The following is a 26955-nucleotide window of genomic DNA, read 5'->3' as shown; positions in this document are numbered from 1 at the left end:
AGGGAACTGTGAAGAAAATTCCCCTCTCCCCCTAAATGAGTTCACATATGTGCAGAAGCAAATTGCAGGTGCATCGGTATTATAGGAATGGGCCCAGGGCAACAAAATATTCTGCAACTAATTAACTTTACATCCTAGTCAATTATGCTTCATCCTTCTAAAACATCTGCTGAGCAACAAAAATGCAAACCTTTTCGATGTTTTATGCATGCAGCAATTCCCTTAGCAGTAAATTTAAAATTTCCCTTCCTATTTGGTTTATTCTTTCCTTTTTCCTATCTTGTTAGTCCTGAACAAAAATTCTTACATATCTGAGTTTAAACAAATAATTAGGTTACACATTCTTTCTTTTGTAACTTTGTGCAGCCAAGGACGCAAAACAATGTTAGAATTTTTTTTATGAGTATCGAGATATGAATGAACCAATAGAATCATTCACCTTCAACAAAAGAAATGAAGGGTTGTCTAATGTTCTACTCACCATTTGTATGCTGCTGCTGCTAAGTCACATCAGTCGTGTCCGACTCTGTGCGACCCCATAGACAGCAGCACACCAGGCTCCCCTGTCCCTGGGATTCTCCAGGCAAGAACACTGGAGGGGTTTGCCATTTCTTCTCCAGTGCATGAAAGTGAAAAGTGAAAGTGAAGTCGCTCAGTTGTGTCCAACTCTTAGCGACCCCATGGACTGCAGCCTACCAGGCTCCTCCGTCCATGGGATTTCCCAGGCAAGAGTCCTGGAGTGGGGTGCCATTGCCTTCTCCACACCATTTGTATAACCCGTGTCTTATTTTCTCTGGAAAAATATAGTGAATTATATCTTTAGCCTTTTAATTTCATCCTTGAAAAGTGTAAATGTTTTGAACTGTTAAAAAAAATTAGTATTTTTCTTAGAAGCTTTAAAATTCATGTTATATTCAAAGAAATATATTTACATTATATTGTCACCTTAATATATACTATTGAATGATTTCAAAGAAATTTGCTAATATATTTTACAGGGAAATCACATAAATAAGAAAATAAATATAAAATCCAGTATATATGATTGTAGTTTTGTTGATTCATCCTTAATCTTTTATGGATGAATAGGTAAGATATAAAAACCCAATAATTTCATCATAAGAAAAGACTAAATATCCATATGTCCTTTTTCATTACATTAGAAATATTAAAAAATATATAACATATAGTTTATTTAATTTCAATTAAATTCTCTCAAATTGATTCAATGAATATTTATAGACGAGTTAAATTAAATCAAAGCAATGAGTATATAAAAGTGCATTTCCATTGCACAGTTGGTGAGTTTCTCTCAAAATTCTGTATATAATTTATAATCATTATATCTTTATATTCATTTATATCTTTGATCGTTTGTAGTTTTGATCCCCAAAAGGGCTTTTGGTGTCAACTACTGGAAGGAGGAAAGACCAAATGCCTTGGCAAAAGCAAAGGTCGAAGGTATCCACCCATGGATCCAGAGGTAATATTTTCCTTATCTTTGAAATTCTCTCGTAGTGTTGAGACCAAGCATGCTCTGCTTGCAGCACAATAGGCCAATGAATCTGAACGAGGAGGTGTTGGGACCAGGAATATGACTTTATCCCAAAAGCTGACTGACAGAGAAGATGGCAGACTAACAATCTCAAAATGACCATCTTATCTGGGTCTGGATGTCAGATTCTTTTATGGATCAGAGATGGGAGAAAGTGAGGAAACAAAGTAAAAAGGCCGTTAATCTTGCAAACATTTCCTAGAATGGCAAGCCTCAGGCAGAGGGATGTGTTAATTTCTTCCTACAGAGGGATGTGTTAATTTCTTCCTACCAGCTACAGGTGGACGGAGTTCTACACAAAGGCACTTCAGTTTAACAGTCATGCAGAGGGGCAGGATTCTCTGAGGCAGGCCAGAGAATCTTATAATGTAAGATTATAATGACAAAAGCAATGGAAAGCAAGTCAAAGGAACAGTTCCAACATGGAGTCAGAATTAATCCTTTCCTGCTACAGTAGAACCCTGTATATACAACTATTTCAAAATTAGTAGACAATGAATTTGATACCTTTTTCTTGTCTTTCTTTGCTATCAAGTTTTATATATTTAGCAGAGTGATAGACCAACAGATAAAGATGATTAGGAGATATTTATGGGAATTGTATGCTGTTGGGATGCAATTCAAATATAAATACTGAACAGTAACTTCTTTCCAAATGTGTAAAGGGCTCAAACAAATAATCTAGTAAACAAGGATTTTGTATAAAATAAATAAATATTATTGTTACATATTAAATACGTATATCCAGTGCCTATACCATGCATGGTACTGAGTTGAGCCATGGACAGTAAACTGTTCTGATCAACAGTTACAACATGTGATGGGGAGGTTTTTCCATATCACCAAGCAAGGCTCAGACACCAGCTGGGTCTCCACAACTTAACAAAATACTGACATTGTCTACAGAAAGAGAGTGTCAGGTCCCACAGGGAAAAACAGCAAGCACCTCAGATATCCAGGTGATACCACTCTAATGTCAGAAAATTAAGAGGAACTAAACAGCCTCTTGAGGGTGAAGGAGGAGAGTTAAAGAGCCGGTTTAAAACTAAATATTAAAAAAAAAAAACTGAGATCATTGCATTCAGCACCTTTACTTTATGGCAAACAGAGGGAGAAAAGGTGGAAGTAGTGATAGATTTCCTCTTCTTGAGCTCTGAAATTACCATAGATGGTGACTGCAGCCATGAAATCAGAAGACATTTACTTCTTGGCGGGAAAGCTATAACAAACCTAGAGAGCGTGTTGAAAAGCAGAGACATTACTCTGCCGACAAACGTCCATATAGTCAAGGCTATGGTCTTCTCAGTGGCCAGGTACGGTTGTGAGAACTGGAGGCATACAGTAGGCAGAGCACCGAAGAATTGATGCCTTCAAACTGTGATGCTGGAGAAGACTCCTGAGGGTCCCTTGGACAACAAGATCAAACCAGTCAGTCTTCAGGGAAATCAGCCCTGAATACTCCTTGGAAGGACTGATGCTTAAGCTGAAACTCCAGTATTTTGTCATCTGATGCAAACAGGTGACTGATTGGAAAAGTCCCTGATGCTGGGGAAAGATTGAGGACAGAAGGAGACGAAGGTATCAGAGGATGAGATGACTTGACGGCATCACCGATGCAATAGACTTGAACTTGGACAAACTTCAGGAGATGGTGAGGGACATGGAAGCCTGGCATGCTGCAGTCCATGTGGTCACAAAGAGTTGAACATGACTGGGTGACTTAACAATAACAACGAAAAGCCACCTCATTAACCTAACAAAGTATACCTTTATCACTATCTGACTTAGGAAATTCCAAGTGAGCCTTCTGCCAGGAATGGAGTCAATGACCAACTATATATTTCTTATAATTCAAAATGTCACATATAGGATGCAGGATAAAATAGTTATGAGCCTAGGTTTATTATAGGAGAGTAAATAAGTTATGGTCACTTGTTTATAATAAAATATATAAAACAATATCAAAGTGCAAAAAGGCAGGGGAGAAAAATCTATCAGTAAAAGTTATGGTATGAGGAGACAGAAGGATTGGGAAACTAGTTAGCAATCAACTGAGCAGATATAATGATTTATCTCTCGTAAGACAGTGCGGGCATAAGGAGGATGGAAGTGATTAGGCGTTACTATGGAAATAGAAGAACCAGAAGGTCCTCAAACTATACCTTTGAACCCAATAATTTCAAAAAGGCTTCAGAAATCACGTTGATCTACCAAGAAATCAATGTAACGACTCCACTACTTCTATAAACATCTTATCCAGACTTTGAAGTGTTCACAATCCACTTGAAGGGAAGAAATGTAGTGAAAAATCTAGTGAATGGTACAAAAAAAGTAGCTATCTTGAATCCATTTCCACAGTATACAAAAGTTGCTAAGGGAATTTTTGGAAGAAAGAAACTAATTTGTGCTAAAATATTGGGAAGGGTTTAAGAGAGATGGTGTAAGTTTGACCAAATGGAAATGGCTGCCTATATTTCACAGGAAAAACATTCACCTCTATTATTTTATCAAAAAGACACAGAACTATGTTAAATGGGTTCTAATATGAGATAAGTGACATCCAGAGGAAAAAAAAAAACCCATTTACAAGTTTTTTGTCTTCTTGGAATAAAATAAACTAAAACTACAGATATATTTTATAATCCTTTTTTCAGCCATTCATCTAAAAATTACCAATCACTCCAGCTTGGTTAGGAACGTAAGAATCCCAGGAAAGATCACTATAAAGACCTTTATAATAAGACCTTATAATATTTGTGAATTAGAAAAGCTTAATGGTTTTTTCAAAAAATCTGTTTTGGTACTAAATAAATATAGAAAGCATTTTATAACATGGCAAGTTATTTGTTTAATCATGAAATTCAGCTTTTATGATAATGTTGACTGATTATCTTGATATTGTGACCCAATTTTACAGAAAATGACCAATTTCATAAACAGAGGTGTTTCTTTTCTGTAGATTTTGTGCCACATCTGGTCCCTACTTACCTCATTCTTCTTTAGTATTACATGCCTCTCATCAACCTCTTCATCAGTCCCTCAATAAATAAGTGTGCTTTATATTGAGTGGGATGCCATGCCCTCCTCCCTGACAGATAGTATTTAATGTATAAAAATATTGACTCAATGTTGTATACTCAAAACTGATATAATATTGTAAGTCAAATTATACTTCAGTTTAAAAAATTCGAAAAAGCTAATTCTCCAAATGCTCTAGGAAAAATAAGATATATAAGTTATTCCTGGACCCATTTTTATTTTGCAACTTTACTTCTGTCAAATCTTTCCTAAAGGTAAAAATAAATGGCATCCATGGGAATATAGAAAGAAATGCCTGTTTTATATTCAGTCCCAGTGCCGTAGAATTTCTTAATAAATTTGCACAACCTCATTTAATGAACTAATAACTTCCTTTGTCTTCCTTTTGCTTTCAGTCTAGAACCTTCCTCTCTAATTACTACCGAGATCATAATGTGGAGTTGTCCAAACTGTTACACAGACTGGGCCAGCCTCTGCCATCCTGGCTGAGACAGGAGCTTCAGAAAGTGAGATAGCCCTGCAGAGGAGAGCTAAGGCTCACAAGATACTGACTTTTACTGTGAAACAGACAAGAAACCCCATCTTTTATCCCTTTACTTGCACCTGTGATTGTCAATAGAGGACCGTGTGAATAAATCTCCTATCTTTTTCATAAAAATGGAAACGATTAGATATGCACGTATTGGCGATTACTAGCATAATTCCTATGTGAGCTTTTGGGAAATAGTGTGGGGTTTTATGGCACTACCCAGCTTCCAGTGTGGGGATCATGACACAACCCAGTTCCTCTGTTAACCATAGCATTTTGGAAACTATGTTTTACTGAGAACCCTGATTATATGCAAGTGACAAGTTGAAATTTTAAGGAAAAGACTGTGATGTCTGTAAATGAGGCTGGTAGTAACCGAATATCAGAATTAAGGGTGTACATTTTCCCTTGCTAATTTGAAAACAATTTTGCATTTGTTGTGAAATTATCAGTGTAATCTTATATTCTTATTTTGAGCAGTTATTATTTATTCTATTTAGCCCACACGTTTTCCTCTGTTAATTCTCTTTAGGAATGTCCTTGACTTGCCCAAGTTGTGAAGTTGTAACCTCCCACATGCTTGGTCTGTTTTGATCTTATAGGAGGATACCATCTGCAATTAGCTCATAATAGTATTTTATCTGGCCAACCTGCCATTCTCGGTGAATTTTGCATTCTGGCTCCAACACCATCTATCAGAGATTTGGGGGATCAATGAATGTGAAAGTGCATACTTTACATAATATTAACTACCGTGTGTAAGGCCATCTTTCCTTGGGTAAAAATCTTACCATACTATTAATCTAGGTATTTCCACTTTGATAATGAGGTAGTATTTATATAATTTTTTCACTATCCCCAGAAGAAAAACAAAAAAACTTTATTAATAAGACTGGAATGAAAATACAAATATGTGTTTACAGGTAGAGTGAGGAACTTGTGCCTTTTATGTAGTAGATGTCAGTCATTTAAAGCATGGACTTTTATATATGCCAGTGCATATACTAATGCAGAAGATTATGTTTCTAATGCCTATTTAACAGAAGAAATGTAATCTAAAATTTACCTCTTTAAACACCACAAATTCTCTAAATTAAACCCTATTTCTCAGTCATGTCATCCAAAAATTAATTTCTGTAGAAATGATACTCTTCCTGTCTTAGACTTGTAGGTTACTCTCCCATTTGGAAATTGTTGTCATGCTAGTTGAATTTTTGTCTCATTTGTCAATGAAGATATGTTAAAGCTTTGTTAATCTTTTCAGTGATACATGAGGGTAAAATCTGAGCAGAACAGAAAATCAAAGTAAATTTGGAACATTACCTATGAATTCATCCTTCCTCCAGAGTAATTTTTCTACAGGCTGTAAATAACATTCCTTTCCCCTATAATTTTTGAGAAATTATGCTTGACATAATTCAATGTCTTCAAAGGAAATGGAAAGATCTTTGTTTTTGTTTGTTTGTGGTTTTAAGCAAACAATTCAAATATAATCCTAAAGAGAACCAATAATTTTTACATAGGTTATTTCAGAATTCAACTTTGGATTTATACTTTATTAAGATTTTTGTTTGTTTTTCTTTTGTTTTCCCACTGCATCTAAAGGCTCTCTATTTTTCAGAAAATGTTAAGATTTTTTCTGTGCATACAAATCACAAACTGTTGCTTTTGTTGATTCTTTGTTAGGTGTGAGGCTTAATTTCTCAACCTTACTGTTACTTAGGTGAGCATGTGCTTGATAGCATTCCATTAAGCACACTAAACTCATAACAACCGTGTATTTAGAGCTCTAACTTTTTTGTTAATTTCCTCCAGTTTGCATTCTAATTTTTTCTTTTGTGAACTAGAGATTAACCTTTCCCCCATAGATATTTATAGAAATCAGATGAGATGCTTTTCATATCAGGTAAAATTCATGTAATTAGGAGTCCAACTTATCTCTAGATTTTTTTACCATGTAACTAATTTTCAGCATTTTCTTATTTTTCCAAATAATATATACAGTATCATTCACCTATGTACACAGAGCTGGGAGCAAAATTCCCCCAAATTCCAAGTTCAACTAGTCTCTTCTCCCCTGGTTCATTTCAATCAGTGTGTACATTTTTCTTACTAAGACTAATAATATAGACAACAAAACAAATTTTAATTTAATTATGTAATTCATCTCTTACAGTGAACTACTTAGAGGGATTCTGGGCTATGAGAAGATTATAATAAATCTGAAAACTTTTAGTTTTAGGAATATCTTGGTTTTCCCAATTTTCACCCACTGGCTATTGAACTATTGACTCAAGATTTAATATACATAATTCTTTAACATTCTAAATTAATTATCTTTCTTTTGAATGACATACTTTTTAAAATTTTAAAGAACTTCCTAAAACCTTTAAACAAGCCAATATCTTCTCCTTGTTCCTTCTTTTTCTTTATTCTAATTGCTTAATTTACAAATATAATAATTGATTACATTAATAAAGACAAGGGACAATATTTGATATAAATCCATATAAAAATATGTGTGCTTGTCAAATGCCAGTCTCTACAAATTATAAATCTCATGAAAAAACAAATGGCCTCAAAATAATTAAGCAACAAGAGAGAATTTAGAGAGAAAAATATATACTCCTTCTACACTATATTTTTTCTAAAAAAAGAGAAAAAAAGCTCTTCAGCCAATAAAAGATTTTATTTGCCTTAATTTCAACAAACCCATCCACATGTTCCTTATGGAGTTTTCGTTCTTCTGTCTCACGGTTTTAATATGACATAAAGTAACCTATTCACCATGACTGTCGATTCAATTATGTGAACAATTTATAGTCCAATGATATTTTAAAAGCCTGTTTTTGGTTGCTAGATAACGTATTAACTATTTGCTTGATGGAGGTTTCCTGAAAACAATTGTGGTAAATAATTTCAAAAAGAAAGAAATCAAACAGTCTTGCATATACGATTTAACTTCAACAATAGGAACGCAGCTTGGCCATGAGTACATACATACATAGTCTACTATATATAGATATTGATGTATGTATATATATATATATATATATATATACAAATGAATATTTTCTTGTGTGAGCCTATGAGGTGGGCAGGAAAAGCAGAAAGAGAATTCTGCATTTACTGAAATTGTTAAATAACTGATGTATTAATAGTACATGCATAACATGTCTTTGGTTCTCATTTCTTCAGAATAAATACTGTTGCTGGTATGGCCACTAAAGTAATGTAGTTTCTCCTCTGAAGCCCAAAGTTTTAATCAACAGATAAATCTTTTTCTTTCCCTTTTGCTTTTTTTGCTCTATACACACTCCCTGAATTCCAAACATATAACAAGTGTAACCAGGAAGCTAGGAGAGTGGATTTTCGGTATCTGGGTTTTACATCCCAATCCTACCTTGAGCAAGTTGTGTGGCCTCAAACAATTTGTGGAACTTCTCTGAGTCACAGTTTTCTTTTCTGTAAAATGGAGACAATGGAGTATTACTTATTGGGTCATTGTAAACATTAAATGAGAATATATTTAAACAACTAACCACAATGCCTAATGTAGTTATGCTGGAACATGTTTGTTATGGAAATAATGTACAATATTCAAACCACTCTTTCTTCCTTCATCAAACAAGTGTATGTTTTTCTACTCCCTTTAATAATAAAGCATATATATCTTAAACATATAATTAGCTGTATTTGGTTAAGAGAGAAATTTTCTTCACCATCATTATCCAAAATACATTTTGCATGGCTCCCTGCTGTTGTTTTGTAAGCATTCTGAGCAAAAGTTTTCCATCTCAGTCCATTCTATTAAGGTCTCTTTATCCTTTTCCTCCTACTTACTTCTCCCTCCGTTTATCTAGTAGAATATCTCCCTTGTATATCTCTCTCTTCAAATTTTTCTATAGCTGGCTTCCCTGGTGACTCAGCTGGTAAGGAATCCTCCTGCATGCAGGAGATCCAGGTCCGGATGGAAAGATCCCCTGAAGAAGGTAATGGCTACCCACTACAGTATTCTTGCCACTATCACCAAACCTATAGCTTTATATTGAAGAGATAAATGCTGTTCCCTCAGATAAGACCCTGAGGACACAGGGATCCCATGTCAGTAACATGGCGAACTAAAATGAAATATGACAACAGACTTAGGTAATAAGAAGTTATGCCATTGTCACAGGTATCATACAATATATACAAACTCCAACCACTTCTTCCCTCAGCCAACTTCAATTGATAGAAATAATAAAGTGAGCGTTTATCAGCATGTGTCCTAGTCTCTGAAATGAACCAATGAATAAGACCCCCTAGTGATTTCTGTAACAAAGTCTATCAAACTATTTGAATTATTTCAACCGGAAGAAACCCGGTCTCTGCATAATGTGGTACACAGATTTCTGAAGCCAGAGTCACAGTTCAACCCTTGCAATCCCACTTAGCACCGTGTAAGTTTCCTCGGGCACATTCCTTACACTCACTATGCTACGACTGCCTCATCTCCACACTGTGGATAATAATAACAGCCACCTCTTGAGGTTATTGTGAAAATTATGTGAGTTAAAATACATAAAACAGTAGCTGACTACTGTAATAGTGTTTGCTGTTGTTAACTACTTTGTCTGTATCTATTTTAGATGTACAATACACATTTTAACAAAGCATGTCCCAAAAGAGTTGGTTTCATATAAATTTAATTAAGTGTATTCAAATCACAAGAATCCACAGCCGCAAGACGGTTATAGGTAATAAGAAGGCAATAACAAGGAATCACTTAAAACATCTCCACATTTTAAAATTCTAATTCTGTCAACTATTTTTATATGGGTGACCAAATCATCAGATTCCTCTGAGCCTCATTACTTCCTGAATAAAGAACTGTGGATAGAAACCCAAGAAATAAGCATGGGATAAAAGAAACTAAAGTCCAAGAAAAATGAATAAAAATTTATATTTGAACACTGAAATATGTTCATTAAATTCAAGTTTTCTGGAAAGGATGGATTTATTCATCATAACACTGAGAGAAAGTGCAAAGTAGATCATCATATCGTCATATTTATAAAACGAAATGCAACATTGTTTAGGCATTATTATTGAGGAATAATGGAAAAGAGAAGTTCCCATTGATAAGTTCTAGAAAATATCAACCTAATTTCTTTAAATGGAGGATAAAAAAAAAACAGTGTAGTCTGTAAATAATAGATCATTGAATGTAACAATATGTGCACATGGGCAAGTCAGCAACTAAATTTGCAAAAAATATTCCGCAGAAAACTAATTGTCAGGACATAAATCTAGATGAGATGGAAATGTCCAAATTCCTCATGTGATTCAGATACAAACAGTGTCAGACAACTCTTTTTGAGATTTAAAAGAACGCACATATTTAAACTTTTGAGACCCCCAATATAACTAGATTTCAACAAATCCTGTCAGCTTTATCTTTCAAACTATTTAGATCCTAAAAATGCTGCATCATACCTAAACTTGGCACCCAAATTCAAGCTCCCACTACCTTCTCAAAAGGAATTAATAACTCTTCTCACTTACAAATGTGGCTGCCTGTACCTATTTCCACATCAATCAGAGCCCCTCTTTGACCACCTTTCCCAACACTTCCCCGTTTTCTCACCTACTTCAGTTCACACCAGCCTCCTTACTTTCCTCTGAGTGTATGTCAAACAGGAGAGCAGTTTTCACACTCCCTGTCCCCTTAGCAGGAATGCAATTTCCCCAGGCACCTGTACCCCTCATCCCCCTCCCTCCTTCAAGTCTGAGATGTCACTTCATCAGACAAGTCTTTCCAGACCCCACACCATCAATCTCCTTTCTCTTTACCTACTTGATTCTTCTCCCTACCACACTTACCAACTGACCCAATTTATTTGTTCATTTGTCTGCTTCCCCTAGCTACAGTATAAGGTTCATGAGAAAAGGGCTTTCCTTTTGTTCATAATTGTGATACCTTCCTGTGCCTGGAGTTCTCTAGAAACTTGTATAAATCCTCAGTAAATTGTAGTGAAAATAATAATTAAAAGTAAAGTCAAGATGCTAAGAAACATAATACATGTAGACATGTAGAGGACACACAGAAATTAGGAATGTCTTAACAGAAGTTTGGGTATTGACAAGGAAAATGAAGTTGGCAAGAATAAGAATAGGTTTCAAAACTCTGTTTGTCTCAACAACCTGTCACAAAAGGAGACAGAAGTTATAGAAAGGCAAATTTCCTTTTAATAAATTTCCTTTTTAGTAAATAGGGCAATTAGAATGATCTCCTTGGAGGAGTAGTAATTTTCACATATTTTTAAGTCTTTAAAAACAGAATAAATTGGAATTTTAAAGGAAAGTAATAAAATGAAAATCTCAGCTTTATATTCCCTTCTCATTCTGAGGACAATGTTATTAACAGTAAGAAAGAGGATATAACATTTGATGGAGAATGATAGCTAATGTTTGATTGGTTGATTAATTGTGTAGAAATATTTCTATTCTTCAAGTATTTAATTTATTCTTATATTTAAGAATGTTACCAAACAATCTTATCTACAGACTGGGAAAGAAACTTGTGAGCAAGGGGCTTATCTCAAACGCTAGCCTTAGACAGAAGAGGAGTAATTGTCCTCATTTTCAGATCAAATCATCTTCCCTAGTCAGGAAAATACATATGTTATATATATTTATATATAGTATATATATGGAATATATGGATGTATGTGTGTGTGTGTGTGTCTGCCTTAGTTAGTGTTAGTACAAATGTGTACACATGTATCACGTGTATGTGCACTGTAGTGATACAGATCAGTAATCACATCTCCAATACAGGAAGCATGCCAAAATATTATGGTTTGAAAAAAAACCCTGAAATTTGTCATCGCTGGGAATGCAGTACTGTTATCTTTTTCAAGCTGTTTCACTTCTAACAGCAGCAAATAAATACTTTTATTTTGTCTATAGCATTTTATTCTTCACATTATGACACTTATACTCCTTATCACCAAATTCTTTCTTTCTGGTTGATTTTACAATTCATCTTCTCCAATAAAAGTTTTATAACAGGAATCTAATGAATTAGGCCCCACAGAAAGAAGAGCAAATTGGTCTGTTTCAAAGCTCAAAGCTACTGCAGTAAGTTCTGTGGATTTATTGCAGACTCCTCCACTGCTCCAGAGAGGATGCCGAATGCATTGTTTCCTAGTCTCCTTTACAACTTTTTTTTAAAGAAGAAACTGCTCAGATCTATTCCACTAGAATCATAAAAGACCCAGTATTCACAGAGCAGCCAAATAAGAAAAGTCATCAAAAAGATGAGCACTGGAGAAAACAGTGATTGTGTGGAATACTCAAATACGGCATTCAGGTACTGGTCTTAGAAAGCCTATCACATGAAGAACCCAGGAAAACAAGGAATGCCACAGAAATAAACCTAACTCTTTGGGGAAACATCATACAGTCCTGGAGGGTAGATTGGGCAAGTCAGGACATCCTTGTGATCCAAGAAGCCCAGAAGAGAAACAGCGCCCACGAAGTCAGAGATTGTGGCTTGCGTCTCAAAGAGCACAAAGCGAGACACCTAGAAGAGGGTTATAAAATAAAATCCTTGACTTTATCCATTGTTAAATTCGAGCAGGGGACTGTCTTTTGTTGCTGCTGCTGTTTACCTTGCTAAAGTGAAAGTCTTAGATCAGTCTTAGATCAGTCAACTGTGCCTGACTCTTTGCAACTTCTTGGACTGTAGCCCGCCAGCCTGCTCTGCCCATGGAATTCTCCAGGCAAGAATACTGGAGTGGATTGACATTCCCTTCTCCAGGGGATCTTCCCAACCCAGGGATCCAACCTAGGTGTCCTGCATTGCAGGCAGATTCTTTACCATCTGGGTCACCAGGAAAGCTCCTCAGCTTGCTAGGAGGAAACCAAAGAGAGCTGGGAAGGTCGCATTGTGCTACTCTTAGGCACATGGATGCTTACTAATTTCTGCAAAGGCTGCAGGTCTGCTACATGTGTCTTGATGTCAGATTTAGATAAAAAAGGAAATAAAACCTCAAATCATTGAATTCATTGTTAAAATAAGTTTAAAAATAGGAAGAAGATTAAGCACAGCCTTTACATGGTTAAGCAAATGGCTTTCATTTTAGTTGGTTTCGGTGATAGCTATTTCACATCCATAATTTATCAAGTCATAATTTAGCAACCAATAATTTAATTTAAAAGGATTTTGAATGTAAATGGATCAAGTGGAAAGTACAAATGAAAAGTTGCTAAAAATTCACCATTTTCCTTTTTAACATGCTTAAATAATTTTTAGGTAAGAAAATAAAGTCAATGTGAGTAATTGGGATAGTATTTTTGATTAAAATAATTATTGTGAAGTTCTGCAAATGAACAAGAAATTTGGGAACAGTAAATAATAGGCAAACTTTAACATGCTACGTTGGTAATATTATATGAAGTTGCACTTTTCCTAGCATTTATGAAGATAAAATAGATAACAAAAAATGTTTATTCATGACACCCAAATACTTAACAGAAACATTTTTTTTTTTTTGTCTATGTGTTATATATTACTGACTGGTCCATATATGATTAAAGACATATTTTAATTTAGGCTACATTTGTTCATATTGACACTATTCTACAATTGTACAGTCACCAATTTTATTAAGCAAATTACCTCCATTCATATTAATAAAATTGTTTCAAGTGTATTATGTATTATATTACTACAGACAGGTATTAGAGGTGCTTTCTGTGTTTGAGGAAAAGTGCCCACCAAATATTCGCATGTCTTCTACTTGCTTCTCCTGGAGGAACGCTGGGGCCTCATTATCCCACAGTAAACCACTGCTGACGTGTCGTGACGGTACTTGTCCAAACTTCTCTCCTTCATTCCCCCTACAGACTTAGAGTGCCATTTTTATCAAGTTTTAAAAATAGGCCATTCATGTACTTCTACTGAAATACTACTGCACCAGTATTAAGCTTTGTTGATCAATAGAGCTTTTAGTTTATATTGTTAGAATTTTTTTCTTCAAACGTTCTGTCTCTTCTTGTTTATTCTCCAACACAATTTTAGTACTTGAAAAAAGTAAATAAATGCATTAATTCTATTAAGGTTTTCAATGGAACTGCATTATATATAAAATGTAATTTAAAATATCATTAAATTGCCCAGTCTTTCCATCAAAAATACTGTGCAGTTGTCTTCTTTTCATATAAAATTATTATATGTGTAATATAAGGTTTTAGACATGCTTATTAAGACACCTATGTGCATGCTAAGTTGCTTCAGTGACATCCCACTGTCTGCAACCCTATGGACTGTAACGTGGCAGGCTCTTCTGTCCATGGGATTATCCAGGCAAGAATCCTGGAGTAGGTTTCCAGGCTCTCTTCTGGGAGATCTTTCCAACCCAAGAATCAAACCCATGTCATCTCATTCATATTAATTAGTCCCTAGTTTCCTCCATGCATTTTATAATTTAGCTGATATTAAGCATGAAGAAATTTTTTCCCCAGTGTTATTTCTAAAGTAATAGTTTTCATTATGGGGAACCCGGGAGAGTTATAAAAAATCTTTTAATTATTTTGGTTTGGTACTATCTGATGGCTTTCCAAAAGTTTTGGTTTTTTCAGTTGATTTTCTTGAGTTTCTTGAATAGCAATTTTTGAAATAAAACAATCACAATTGTTTTATCTCTTCCCCTCATATGGCCATAATCATTTTTTGTTCTGTCATTAAGAACTTCAAAAAGGTTTTGAATTAATAAAAGTTCTTTAAATTAATCAAACATGTTCAGTTTGGATAACTTAGGTTTGTACAAGTTTGTATTTCGTGGGGCATATATGAACCTATAAAGTACGTTCAACGTTAGACTCATTTAATCATTTTAAGTTTTAAAGCTTAATGTAGTTCAGATTTGCTAAATTTGGCACTTTATTATATTTAGCAAACTTTATTAAGGTTTAGGCATTAGGGCGGAGGAGGCAAGGGCACCCCACTCCAGTACTCTTGCCTGTAAGATCCCATGGACGGAGGAGCCTGGTGGGCTGCAGTCCATGGGGTCGCTGAGAGTCAGACACGACTGAGCGACTTCACTTTCATGCATTGGAGAAAGAAATGGCAACCCACTCCAGTGTTCTTGCCTGGAGAATCCCAGGGACAGGGGAGCCTGGTGGGCTGCAGTCCACGGGGTCACACAGAGTCGGACACGACTGAAGTGACTTAGCAGCAGCAGCAGCAGGCGTTAGGGATAAACCCTAGGGTCTTCAAAACATAAGTATAAATAAGAAAGAAACACATCTGGAAGGTTTGTAAAACGTGAGCAAATCATGAAACCATTCCTGAAGGAGCTTGTTGGACCTCTATCACCTACCTACAAAGCCCTGTGAAAGCGTTTCATGTACTTCAAACGTTAGAACCATTCCGTATTGCTCCATTACAAATACTAGCGAAGTATCTGTAAATTAATAGACTTACAGAAATAAAAATATTGTCAGGATATTATAGACAAAACTTGCAGGGATAGGAAGAGCGTTCAGAGATGCCTGTATATAGCTAAGCTACTCAGTATGAACAGTGCCAAAGCAAATTTTTAATTAAAATGACTAACTTTGACATTAATCATTTGATAAACAGAATAATTTTAAAGCAATCTTCATTGGATTAAATTTAAGAGGAATATGCAAGCGGCATTTTCAAATTTGCTTTCTATAGTATCTTCTACTCTAACAAGGAGACACTGTTATTCATAAGATTAAAAATCATCAAATGAAAAGATAGCTATACCTGGCAAGAAGAGTTAAAGTACTATTTCACCTCATAAATCGTGACTTTACACAATGAGATAACAGACAATAAAAATGTATATGGCCATGCTGTTTTATTGTTGAGCTATATCTAATATCTTCATGACCACTACCATATTAATCTAATAATTTACTCTAATAATTTATTTTTATATTGATTTTTCCATCCAGAATATAAAAATGAACACAATAAAATTAATTGATCTGTTCCTAAGATATATCATTTAGCTTTCACTAATCAGGAAACATAAAAATAAGTGATAACATTGTACTTATGAAGTTCTTTCAAAAAACTCCTTGAACTTGGGTCAAAAAATAGGTCTTTCCTGTAGCTCAAATGGTAAAGAAACTGCCTGCAATGCAGGAGACCCTAGTTCTATCCCTGGGTTGGGAAGATCCCCTGAAGAAGGAAATCACAACCCACTCCAGTGTTATTGCCTGGGAAATCCTCTGGACAGAGGAGCATGGCAGGCTATAGTCCATGGGTGCAAAGAGTCAGGCATCACTGAGCAATTAACACTACACCACTCAGGAAACATAAAAGTAAGTGATGACATTTTACTTATGAACTTCTTTCAAAAAACTACTTGAACTTGGGTCAAATCATAGGAATTAACATTTTTATAACATTGATCTGCCAATTCCCAGGCTTATGCATATCCATCTGATTGTTTTCAGATCATTAATTTAAATATGTAAGATGATGCCCACTATTCGCAAATACCCATTCTTTATAATCAGTTGAAATATTTCTTGTATCTCAGACCCTCAAAGAGCCTACATCAGAGATCCTTGAAATTGATTGACCCCTTTCAGATGGGTTGACACTTCAGCTGTAGCTTCACATACATGAGTCATGCAGTCACTAAACAGATATTTATGTGTGCATGCTAAGTCTCTTCAGTCGTGTCCAACTCTTTGCAATACCATGAACTGTAGCCCGTCAGCCTTCTCTGGCAGTGCGATTCTCCAGGCAAGAATATTGTAGTGGGTTGCCATGGCCTCCACCAGGGGATCTTCCCAACCCAGGATTGAAACCACATCCCTTATGTCTCCTGAACTGGCATGTGGATTCTTTACCACCAGTGCCACCTGGGAAGCCCCTTGATATTTATAGAGCTCTTAAAATAATTCAGAATTACCAGGTGTTAATGAAAAAGATACACCTTCTGCCTTCCAGTTGTTTAGAGTAAAGCAGAGGAAGATACATATGACCAATCATTTCAATGCAGAAAGTTTCTGTTAAAACTCTCCATGGCTTTACATGGAGAAATAAGAAGGGACTTTACGGGAATATAATGTATGGCTACTATAGATAATAATACAGTATTGCATATTTAAAAGTTGCTAAGAGAGAAAATCTTAAAAATTCTCATCACAAGAAAAAATTGTAACTATGGAGGTTTACAGATGTTAACTAGACTTGTGTTGATCATTTCACAATATATATAAATATTGAATCATTATATTGTATACCTGAAATTAACATAATATTGCATGTCAATTATACTTCAATTTACAAGATTTAAAAGTAAAAAAAAAAACACAGAAAAAAGCAATAAAAATTTCATAAACACACACACACACACACAAAAGGAAATTGACCCAGGCAGTAGGTTAGGAAACACTTCCTAGTTTAAATTGAGGGGAGAGATGGGAATTAGAGAGGTCAGTAGTGAAGAAAATTCAGAAAGCTCATATTAATGGAATAGGTGGTTATTATATGAGTGTCTATGCATGCAGTCCTGGGAAGACATTTGACAGTCATCAATATCATTTCAGGTCAAAAAATTCCTCTAATCTGATATATAAAAGGTGGTTAGTTCAAAGGCAAATTTTTTCAGGCTGGAATGATACAGAATTTTGTTTTTTCTCATTACAGTACCTTTTAAAAAGCTCTACTGCCTCTGCAGAGATTGGTGCACACATGAGTAATCAATTGTATCTGACATTTTGCAACCACATGGACTGTAGCCCTCCAGGCTTCACTGTCCATGACTTTCTTAGGCAAGAATGTTGAAGTGGGTTCCATTTCCTACTCCAGGGAATCTTTCCAACCCAGGAATTGGACCCATCTCCTATATGTCCTGTATTGGCAGGCAGATTCTTTACCACTGTGCCACCAGGGAAGACTCACAGAGATTGGTACCACTTGTGAATTCTGGTCTATACACCCCTCCCAACATTCTGAGGTCTAAAATCCTGAAATATGATCCAACTTACAGGGACAGCTGTCACATTAAATATTCTGATTTTGAACAATGATAAACAGATGACACCACCCTTATGGCAAAAAGCAAAGAACTAAAGAGCTTCTTGATGAAAGTGAAAAAGTTGGCTTAAAACCCAACATTCAGAAAACTAAGATCATCGCATCTGGTCCCATCACTTCATGGTAAATAGATGGGGGAACAATGGAAACAGTGAGAGACTTTATTTTTTTTGATGGGGGGTGACTCCAAAATCACTCCAGATGGTGAATGCAGCCATGAAATTAAAAGACGCTTGCTCCTTGGAAGAAAAGCTATGACCAACCTAGACAGCATATTAAAAAGCAGAGACATTACTTTGCCAACAAAGGTCCATCTAGTCAAAGCCATGGTTTTTCCAGTAGTCATGTATGGATGTGAGAGTTGGAATATAAAGAAAGCTGAGTGCCGAAAAATTGATGCTTTTGAACTGTGGTGTTGGAGAAGACTCTTGAGAGTCCCTGAGACTGCAAGGAGATCCAACCAGTCCATCCTCAAGGAAATCAGTCCTGAATATTCATTGGAAGGACTGATGCTGAAGCTGAAACTCCAATATTTTGGCCACATGATCAAAGTACTGACTCATTGGAAAAGACCCTGATGCTGGGAAAGATCAAAGGTGGGAGGAGAAGGGGAGAACAGAGGATGATATGGTTGGATGTCCATCATGTCGATGGACATGAGTTTGAGTAAACTCCAGGAGTTGGTGATGGACAGTGAAGTCCATGGGGTTGCAAAGAGTCAGACATGACTGAGCGACTGAACTGAACTGAACTGAATTTAGGAAACTTGGACAATCTATATAATTCTTAGCTATGAAAGTATTAAATGTGTTAGACTCTGAAGCGACAATATTTAACATTTGAAGCAATCATACAAACTTAACCAGATATAGCATTAATTTAAAGAAGACACCTAGAAGTTGGCTACAAGATAGAAAATAGTGTATCTTAATTTTGGGTTTTTAGGGAATATCAAATTATTTAAATGGATACTTTCTCCAAAGTTTCTCAAAATGCAGAGTTTATTAAATTTGTATGTAAAAAGTCATTTAACCAAAATGCCCAATCAGCTTCAATTTCTGCCATCAATACAGCAGCTGCAACAAAATTCTCATAAGCACATTCTAAGTAAGGCATCTCAAGAATAAAGTGAAATGCTTATTGTAATTCATTATAAACACAAATAAATACAGAAATTAAGACACTGGTAGCACAGAAATTTATATAAAATCATAAAAGAGTGTTTGCATGACCTAATGCACTGTTTCTGCTCAACATATGAAAAAATCAAATTTTGAAAAAAGTAACTATAAGCAAGTCATTTACCTTGAAGACACATCAAGGAGAATGAGCACAATGTCATAAATAGTATTTGGAAAAATACCCTCCTTAATGGTCATCTACAGCTCATTGCGTGTGGTTTTTCTCTGAAGTTAAGGGCATTTTTCAAATTTAGTTTCACAGTTGATTCACTTAAGTAACAGTAAGAGTATTTTGGATTGATAAATTTGTAATAAATCTACACAATAAAAATCTGCTGCAATTTTTACGAACTGAGTTGCCTTCCAGATGCTTTTATGCTCAGGAATGACATTATATTTTTAAGACTTCTTTGTTTAATCTAAAGAATGAAACATGTCTCCACATGGGAGATTTCAGTATGCCCATCTACACTGAGTACCAGGTGTATACTTAAAAGATATATACTCAAATGACTGAAACTTGGGCCTTGAGGTGAAAAATGCTAAAACATAAAAGTTTACAGTTTACTACATATTTATTGTAGAATATCCATAAACTAAACATTCATCATTTTAAATGTTTCAATCATTATAAATATATCATAGGCACTTCTACATTTAATGAAAAGGATTAATTATCCAACTGAATTGGATAAATTAGTGATACCAATATGTTCTCTATTTAGCTGATTTGATGAAAAAATTAAACTATGGTTTAGAATACTAAATTTTGCATTTTGGCAATTCAAAATGTTAGTAAACCTTTAAAAAATTTCTTAAAAATAAATAAAAGTGTTTCTTTTGTGTTAAAAGATTAGATTTAAATAAATACCACAGATATCAATGATATTTGACGAGGGACAGGATTTAAATTTTCAACTCTTTCCTTATTTCTCAAAATTATGCATTTTAAAATAAATCTCACATGTCATTTTTGCATATTTATTATTTTTGTATAATTATTTTGAATTAGTAAAACTTTGTGTGGCATATGTACGAAGTAACAAAAGTTACATTGTTATTTTAAGTACCTAATATCCTAAACATTTTAAGATTACTGCATTAGACAAAGAAATGAAACAGACTTCTGCACATCAATATTCAAGCTGAACAGAATGACAAAATGTAAACAGCAAGGACAATGACAAAATGTAATATCACTTTATGATTTTTTTTATAATAGTGTATCTAAGGAAGTCGTTAAATTAAAGTGAATTCTGTAATTGCTTTCATTGAACAGACAATTGAAAATAGAATTGTGTAATGTAGACTCATTTTACGTTGCATTAATTTCCTATTTTTAGGAAATTGACAAGACTTCCAAATTACTCGTTACATTTCACACTCACTTAAATGGCTATCTATATAAATAATATTGTACATAATATAACAATATGATGTAAGATTTCAAATGCTGTGTTTGGGGCTTGTTATAATCAATCTTAGCTCCAGGCTTTTTCTTTCCCTTTGACTAGTCACAAAAGTCTTCTATCATACTACTAAGAAACCTGAAATTTCTTTCCTTACCTTCTTTAAAAATAATAGTAACAATTATGTGCATATACACTTTGGAGAAGGCAATGGCACCCCACTCCAGGACTCTTGCCTGGAAAATCCATGGACGGAGAAGCCTAGTAGGCTGCAGTCCACGGGGTCGCGAAGAGTCGGATACGGCTGAGCGACTTCACTTTCACTTTTCACTTTCATGCATTAGAGAAGGAAATGGCAACCCACTCCAGTGTTGTTGCCTGGAGAATCCCAGGGATGCGGAGCCTGGTGGGCTGCCGTCTATGGGGTCGCACAGAGTCAGACACCACGGAAGTGACTTAGCAGCAGCGGCATATATACATATATACACATATGTATGTGTATATAGAAAGATATAGAGATATGCTACATCCCTCACAATAGAAATCAGAATCTAGCATGATCTATTATGTTGTGTATCAGTTACTCTCATATCTTCCTTTCTTCCTCATCAGTACCAGCCGGGCCGGAACCTTCAGTCAGGTGACACTAGTCACTTAGAAAAAGAGAAAGATAAGCATGCAAATAATTTTAGAAAATAATTCAACTTGACATTTAGAGCCTGAATTGATTGCCCAGTTGAAAAAGTGGTGGACTTCCCTGGCGGTCCAGTGGTTAAAACTCACTTCCTCTGCCTAGGGAGCAGATTTGATCCCTGGTCAGGGAACTCAGATCCCACATTCTATGTGGTGCATCCAAAAAAAGAAAAGAAAAGAAAGAAAGAAAAATTGGTAAAACAACAACAGAAGAAAACCAATAATAATCCTAGCACAGAAGAGAAAATCTGAATGGCTAACAAACCTGTGAAAAGATGCTCAGAATTAAGCATTATCTCACCTACTACTCAAATCTAGGCAGAAGTACTGTTATATTCTTTTAACAGATGGGAAAGCCAAGGCTCAGATACGGTGAATATATTTAATTATCAAGGTCACATAGGTAACAAGTTACAGAGTTGAGATTAAGATCCAGGTGCCATACTAGGGAAAGCATGAATTGCTTAAGATAATGAAGTAAAAGCATTTTTTTTTAATACATAGAAATCTTTTTACTAAACTACAAAAGGCCAGAAACATATGCAAATATAAGTAAGATGCAAAGAAAAGCAAGGAGTAGATGAGAGTGAAAAACTGGCTTAAAACTCAATATTCAAAAAAACTAAAATCATGGCATCCAGTCCCGTGACTTCATGGCAAATAGATGGAGAAAATGTGGAAGCAGTGACAGGTTTCTTTTACTTTTTTGGGTTCCAAAATCACTCGGACAGCAACTGCAGCCATGAAATTAAAAGATGCTGCTCCTTAGAAGGAAATCTATGACCAAACTAGACGGTGTATTAAAAAGCAAAAGCAGAGGTCCATATAGTCGAGGCTACGGTTTTGCCAGTAGTCATGTACAGATGTGAGGGTTGGAGCATAAAGAAGGCTGAGTACAGAAGAACTAATGCCTTTGAATTGCGGTGTTGGAGAAGACTCTCAAGAGGCCCTTGGACTGCAAAGAGATCCAACCAGTCCATCCTAAAGGAAATCAACTAGTCAATCCTAAAGGAAATATAGCCCTGAATATTCATTGGAAGGACTGATGCTGAAGATGAAGCTTCAATACTTTGGTCGCCTGATGGAAAGAGCTGACTCATTGGAAAAGACACTGATGCTGGGAGAAGGGGATGGCAGAAGATGAGATGGCAAATGGCATCACTGACTCAATGCACATGAATCTAATCAAATTCCAGCGGGTAGTGAAGGACAGGAAAGCCAGCATTCTGCTGTCCATGGGGTCGCAAAGAGTAAGACATGATTTAGTGAGTGAGCAATGACAAATTGCCCAGAGTCAAGCAGAATGACATTCCTACCCCACTCACATAATTTACTTCCTACCAAGACAATTTAAACATTCTGATCCTGAGTTTTTTTATCAGTCAAACGGGAATAATCATGTCAACAGAGATTTTTCTGTGGGGGTTACATAAGGTAATTGATATGAGAGTCATATAATAGTATGTTGGTAAAATAATAAACCATCTTTAAATATTAATTTTCTTACCTACCCTTTGCCTCCACTATTTATTACTTGATTTGTCCTATGTGTGTATGCTGATAATCATGTCATTAGATGTTTTTTCTTTCTGCAAAGCTTTGCACTTAGTCTTATAAAAAATGGGTTAGGAAAAAAAAAAAACTCAGCCTAGTTATAGTTCCAGGTTATTCATTAATTGCAGTACCACTCAGCTTTTTCAGAGAATATGTTATGTAGCTGTGACCCAGTTTACAATAATGCTTAGTAGCATTACTTCCTTGTTTCTATATTAGAAAGTAGATGTCATGTTTTATTAGTCACACAACTGTTAAGAAGTTCCAGCTGCCTGTGGAAAAACAAAGAAAGTAAGTAATGCTGCTCCTTATTAAGTTTTAGAGGTAATATTACAATGTCTTCTGTGTATTGGATATTAGAGTCTTATAGTTAACATCATCAAAACATTAGAACACGAACACTTCACTGTTGCAAAGTCTCATTAAAGGCAGTATCAACAAAAGCAACTGATAAGCTGCCTTCCTAAAGCAAAAATAAATACATGATAATAAACCAATCTCCAACCACTGACTTCAAAATCTTAGAAGACACAAAAATAATATTAATGCATGGTTATTTTTTAAAATGAAATGCATATCAACCATTATCAGAAATCTACTAATAAAGAAATGATTATGCATGTTTCATATGCTCCATTCATAATTTACTTATAAAGACTTTTTGTTACTTTTCTAGTAGAGATTTTATTATTGAAAGTCTGAAGTATCATCATTGTGATCACATTTATTTTGAAGATATCTCACTGACTCTAGTGTACATGTAACAATGGAAAATTCTGTGATAAACTTTAAATACAGTGTAATGGTGAGGTACTTGTTAAAGTGGCACTTATATTCCATTATAGTGTTATCCTCCATTTAACACCCCACTTCATAGCTTAAATAACAAACCTTCTCTAGAGAGACCCTGAACTTTCCCATTTCCAGTTCAGGAGTGGTGTCAGATGAACTTCTAATGCTGTCTCTTTACAACCACCTGGTGTGGATGTAGTTTAAGTCATTTTCTTCATATATGTGTGTATACATACATACATATATATATTTTTTTTTTCTTCTTCTTCTTCTTCTTCTTAGGGCCTCAATTTTCTCATTTGTAAAATAGATGTGAAAATCAAATTTGAAAAGGTAGAGAAAACATCTGAACAGACTTGTTTTGCAAAAAAATATAGGTGTTTCTTCCTCACATCCCTAGTTTCTTTGTGTAAATAACTGCAGAAAATCAGAGGTAAATATTTGGAGAGTCTCAATAATAGGCCCTGGTAGGCTTCAGTGTTTGGACTGGAGGAGGAATATTAGAAAATGGGTAACAATATTTTTTTTTGCATCCATATGCAATAGAATATAAACACATATATGAGAAATATACACACCACCTTGTTACCTTGGGCTTAGATGTATTTGTAATATTATATTTTATTAAAACACCAAAATCAATATAGCAAATAGTAACAGTTTTAATCTTGATAGCTATGATTTTCTAAAAGTATGAAATACATCAGAAGTGGGGAATTGAAATTCCTTGTTAATTATGTCAAATGTTACATGTACAGTGAGCTGGGGAAAGTCTCAAAGTACTATGGTGCCTTCTGGAAAATGTTTCTTTTCTTTAATATGAATGTAGATTCTATAGCTGAGAAAGACATGTGAGTTGTTAGTATTTATATTTCTGTGAGTTCTTTACTTTTCAAGATTTAACAATGAGGCAAAAGCTGAAGTGCCGGGGTCCAGCCTCGGCAGGATCCAGGGGGTACCCTCAGGATGAACTGCGTCGGCAAGAGAGAGAGACATGAGACCAGCCTTGATAGGGTCAAGTCTGCGAGGGAGAGAGAGAGAGAGAGAGAGAGAGAGAGAGAATGACCAGACGGGGGTGTTTGCAGGGTCTGGCAGAGTCTGGCAATGCTTTATTTTTTTACCGTGGCTTTTATACCCTAAATTAGTACATTTCTAAGGGGAAGATAGTTTAACATTACATCAGCTTGTTCTTCATGAAACCAAGGTGTTTTCTGCATACTTCTTTGTTTATGAGGGTCTTATACATTATCTTCTGGCCTTAGGGCCTATTGACATTTTCTGACCTAGGTGAATGCAAAGTTGTTTTCTGTAATCTATTCTTTAATGAACACAAAGGTCAGTCCTTTTGCAGAAGTTATCAGTTAAATTTATTTAAAAGGTTTACCACACAAAGACTCTGCAGCTCCAGTGAGGCAGCCCCTGTTTAGCATTCCTGGTTAAAATTAGCAATTTTAAAATCTTATTTTTCTAAATCTTTAACTATAACCACTTTTAGAATAATATTTTTATGTTCTCTAATAGGGCTTCCTCACCCTCGAAGGGCTGTGTGCCTATTAGGGCCTTTATGTGATCAGGTTCTTTATGCTGTTTTATGATTAGGGTATTATAAGCAATCATGCATATTAGTACCAAGGGCATAAACACATTTGCCAAACAAACTAAAATAAGAGCAAAGGAGTTTAAATTAAAACACTCCTTTCACCCTGGATAATCTCATAAAATACCACCACCTGGGAAACTTATTGATTAAAGTTCTAAATTGATTCTTATTTGGAAAGAGATGGGGAAGGCCTTCTGCCTGTGTCACAGAAATTAGGGAGTAGTCTATTGAAGCAATCATCAGAAAGACAGATATCATCTTTAAGGTGAGCGCTGGGGGCAACTTTTCAGAATTCCTGAAAACCTGATCTGCCTTGCCCATCAGGTCTTCTCCTCCTGACCTTGTCATGGATGGGATCTTGTGTGCTGGCTCCCGGGAAAAAAAAAATGTGGAGAATTTAAAGGGGCCAAGACTTGAAATGATTAGTATTATTCCGCCCTGTTCTGCTGTAGTTCTTCCACATTATGTTATTGTTCTAGCCAGAATAATTATAATTTTCTTGAAAGTAAACCATGGCTTATTTTAATCACTGATTTCCTTGGTAAGAGAATGGGGGAGGTGTGTGAGTGGGTGCTAATTATAGGGTGAAAAACTCCTTGTAAATGTAAAATGAAGCTTTTCCAAAAGTGATTGGATACTCACAATAAATGAGTAAATAATTGACTTTCTGAGAAATGTGGATATAGACAGAGGGCAGCAACACTAGGAAGAATGTACTCACTGAGTACATTATAAAGGACATAAATTATCTTTTTTAGTATAAAAGCAGATATATTTAACTTCTAACTTATTGTCCATGTAATATACTCAGTTCTTACTATCCTCATCTCTCAAGTCAGAAAAGCATAATTGCTGTGAGTTACGTGGGATACAAGAAATAGCATAGTGTTGAGTCCTTGATTTGTCTGTAAGTTTAGAACTAAACTGGGCTGGGAGAAAGTTGGGCCCTGGGGCTAGCTGCCTGGTTCTAGGAAACACAAAGGATACCCAGGGATAGGCTGAGAACAGCAGACGAAGTCAGGCAGGAATAAATTCGAATGGAGGCTGACTCAGTGGGGATGAGAGAGAGCTCCTTCTCCCTTCTACAAAGAACTACTAGGAGATGAAGCTTCAAGGGATAAAGTGGATATAGACAGGACTTCCAATTTCTCATCTACTTCTACTGTTTTTCAGCGTTTGTGTGGAGTCCTAAGGAAGTGCTTCCTTGACTCAGGGTGAATGGTTTAGGAGAGTGGCTGAAAAGGTGAGCTGTAAATCCAATAATCCACATCACCAAAGCTTTTAAATTTTTTTTTAAATAGAAGAATGATTGCTTTTGTTGTTGTTGTTTTCTGTCAAACCTCAACATGAATCAGCCATAAGTATACATCCATCCTCTCCCTTTTGAACCTCCCTCCCATCTCCCTCCCCATCCCACCCCCCACCCCACCCAGGTTGATACAGAGCCCTGCTTGAGTTTCTGAGCCAGACAGCAAATTCCCATACAGCAAAGTGGGAATTGGCCATCTATTTCACATATGGTGATGTA

At 35.5% G+C, this 26955-nt stretch overlaps 1 protein-coding gene across 1 annotated transcript in view; it reads left to right on the top strand.

Moving 5' to 3' along the window:
- The window catches only part of LOC110134605 (bifunctional heparan sulfate N-deacetylase/N-sulfotransferase 4), a 289078-nt gene extending 280275 nt beyond the window's left edge, over positions 1 to 8803 (top strand). Inside the window, exons 13-14 of the mRNA XM_020889220.2 lie at positions 1381 to 1483; positions 4990 to 8803. Of these exons, the coding sequence (XP_020744879.1) occupies positions 1381 to 1483; positions 4990 to 5109 (223 nt within the window). The 3' untranslated portion in view covers positions 5110 to 8803. The remainder of the gene's footprint in view (positions 1 to 1380; positions 1484 to 4989) is intronic.
- Positions 8804 to 26955: the final 18152 nt, after the last annotated feature.

The sequence above is a fragment of the Odocoileus virginianus genome, chromosome 21, assembly GCF_023699985.2.
Source record: "Odocoileus virginianus isolate 20LAN1187 ecotype Illinois chromosome 21, Ovbor_1.2, whole genome shotgun sequence".
NCBI classification, from domain to species: domain Eukaryota; kingdom Metazoa; phylum Chordata; class Mammalia; order Artiodactyla; family Cervidae; genus Odocoileus; species Odocoileus virginianus.
The sequence above is the reverse complement of the archived record's forward strand: the minus strand, read 5'-3'. Positions and strand labels throughout refer to the sequence as shown.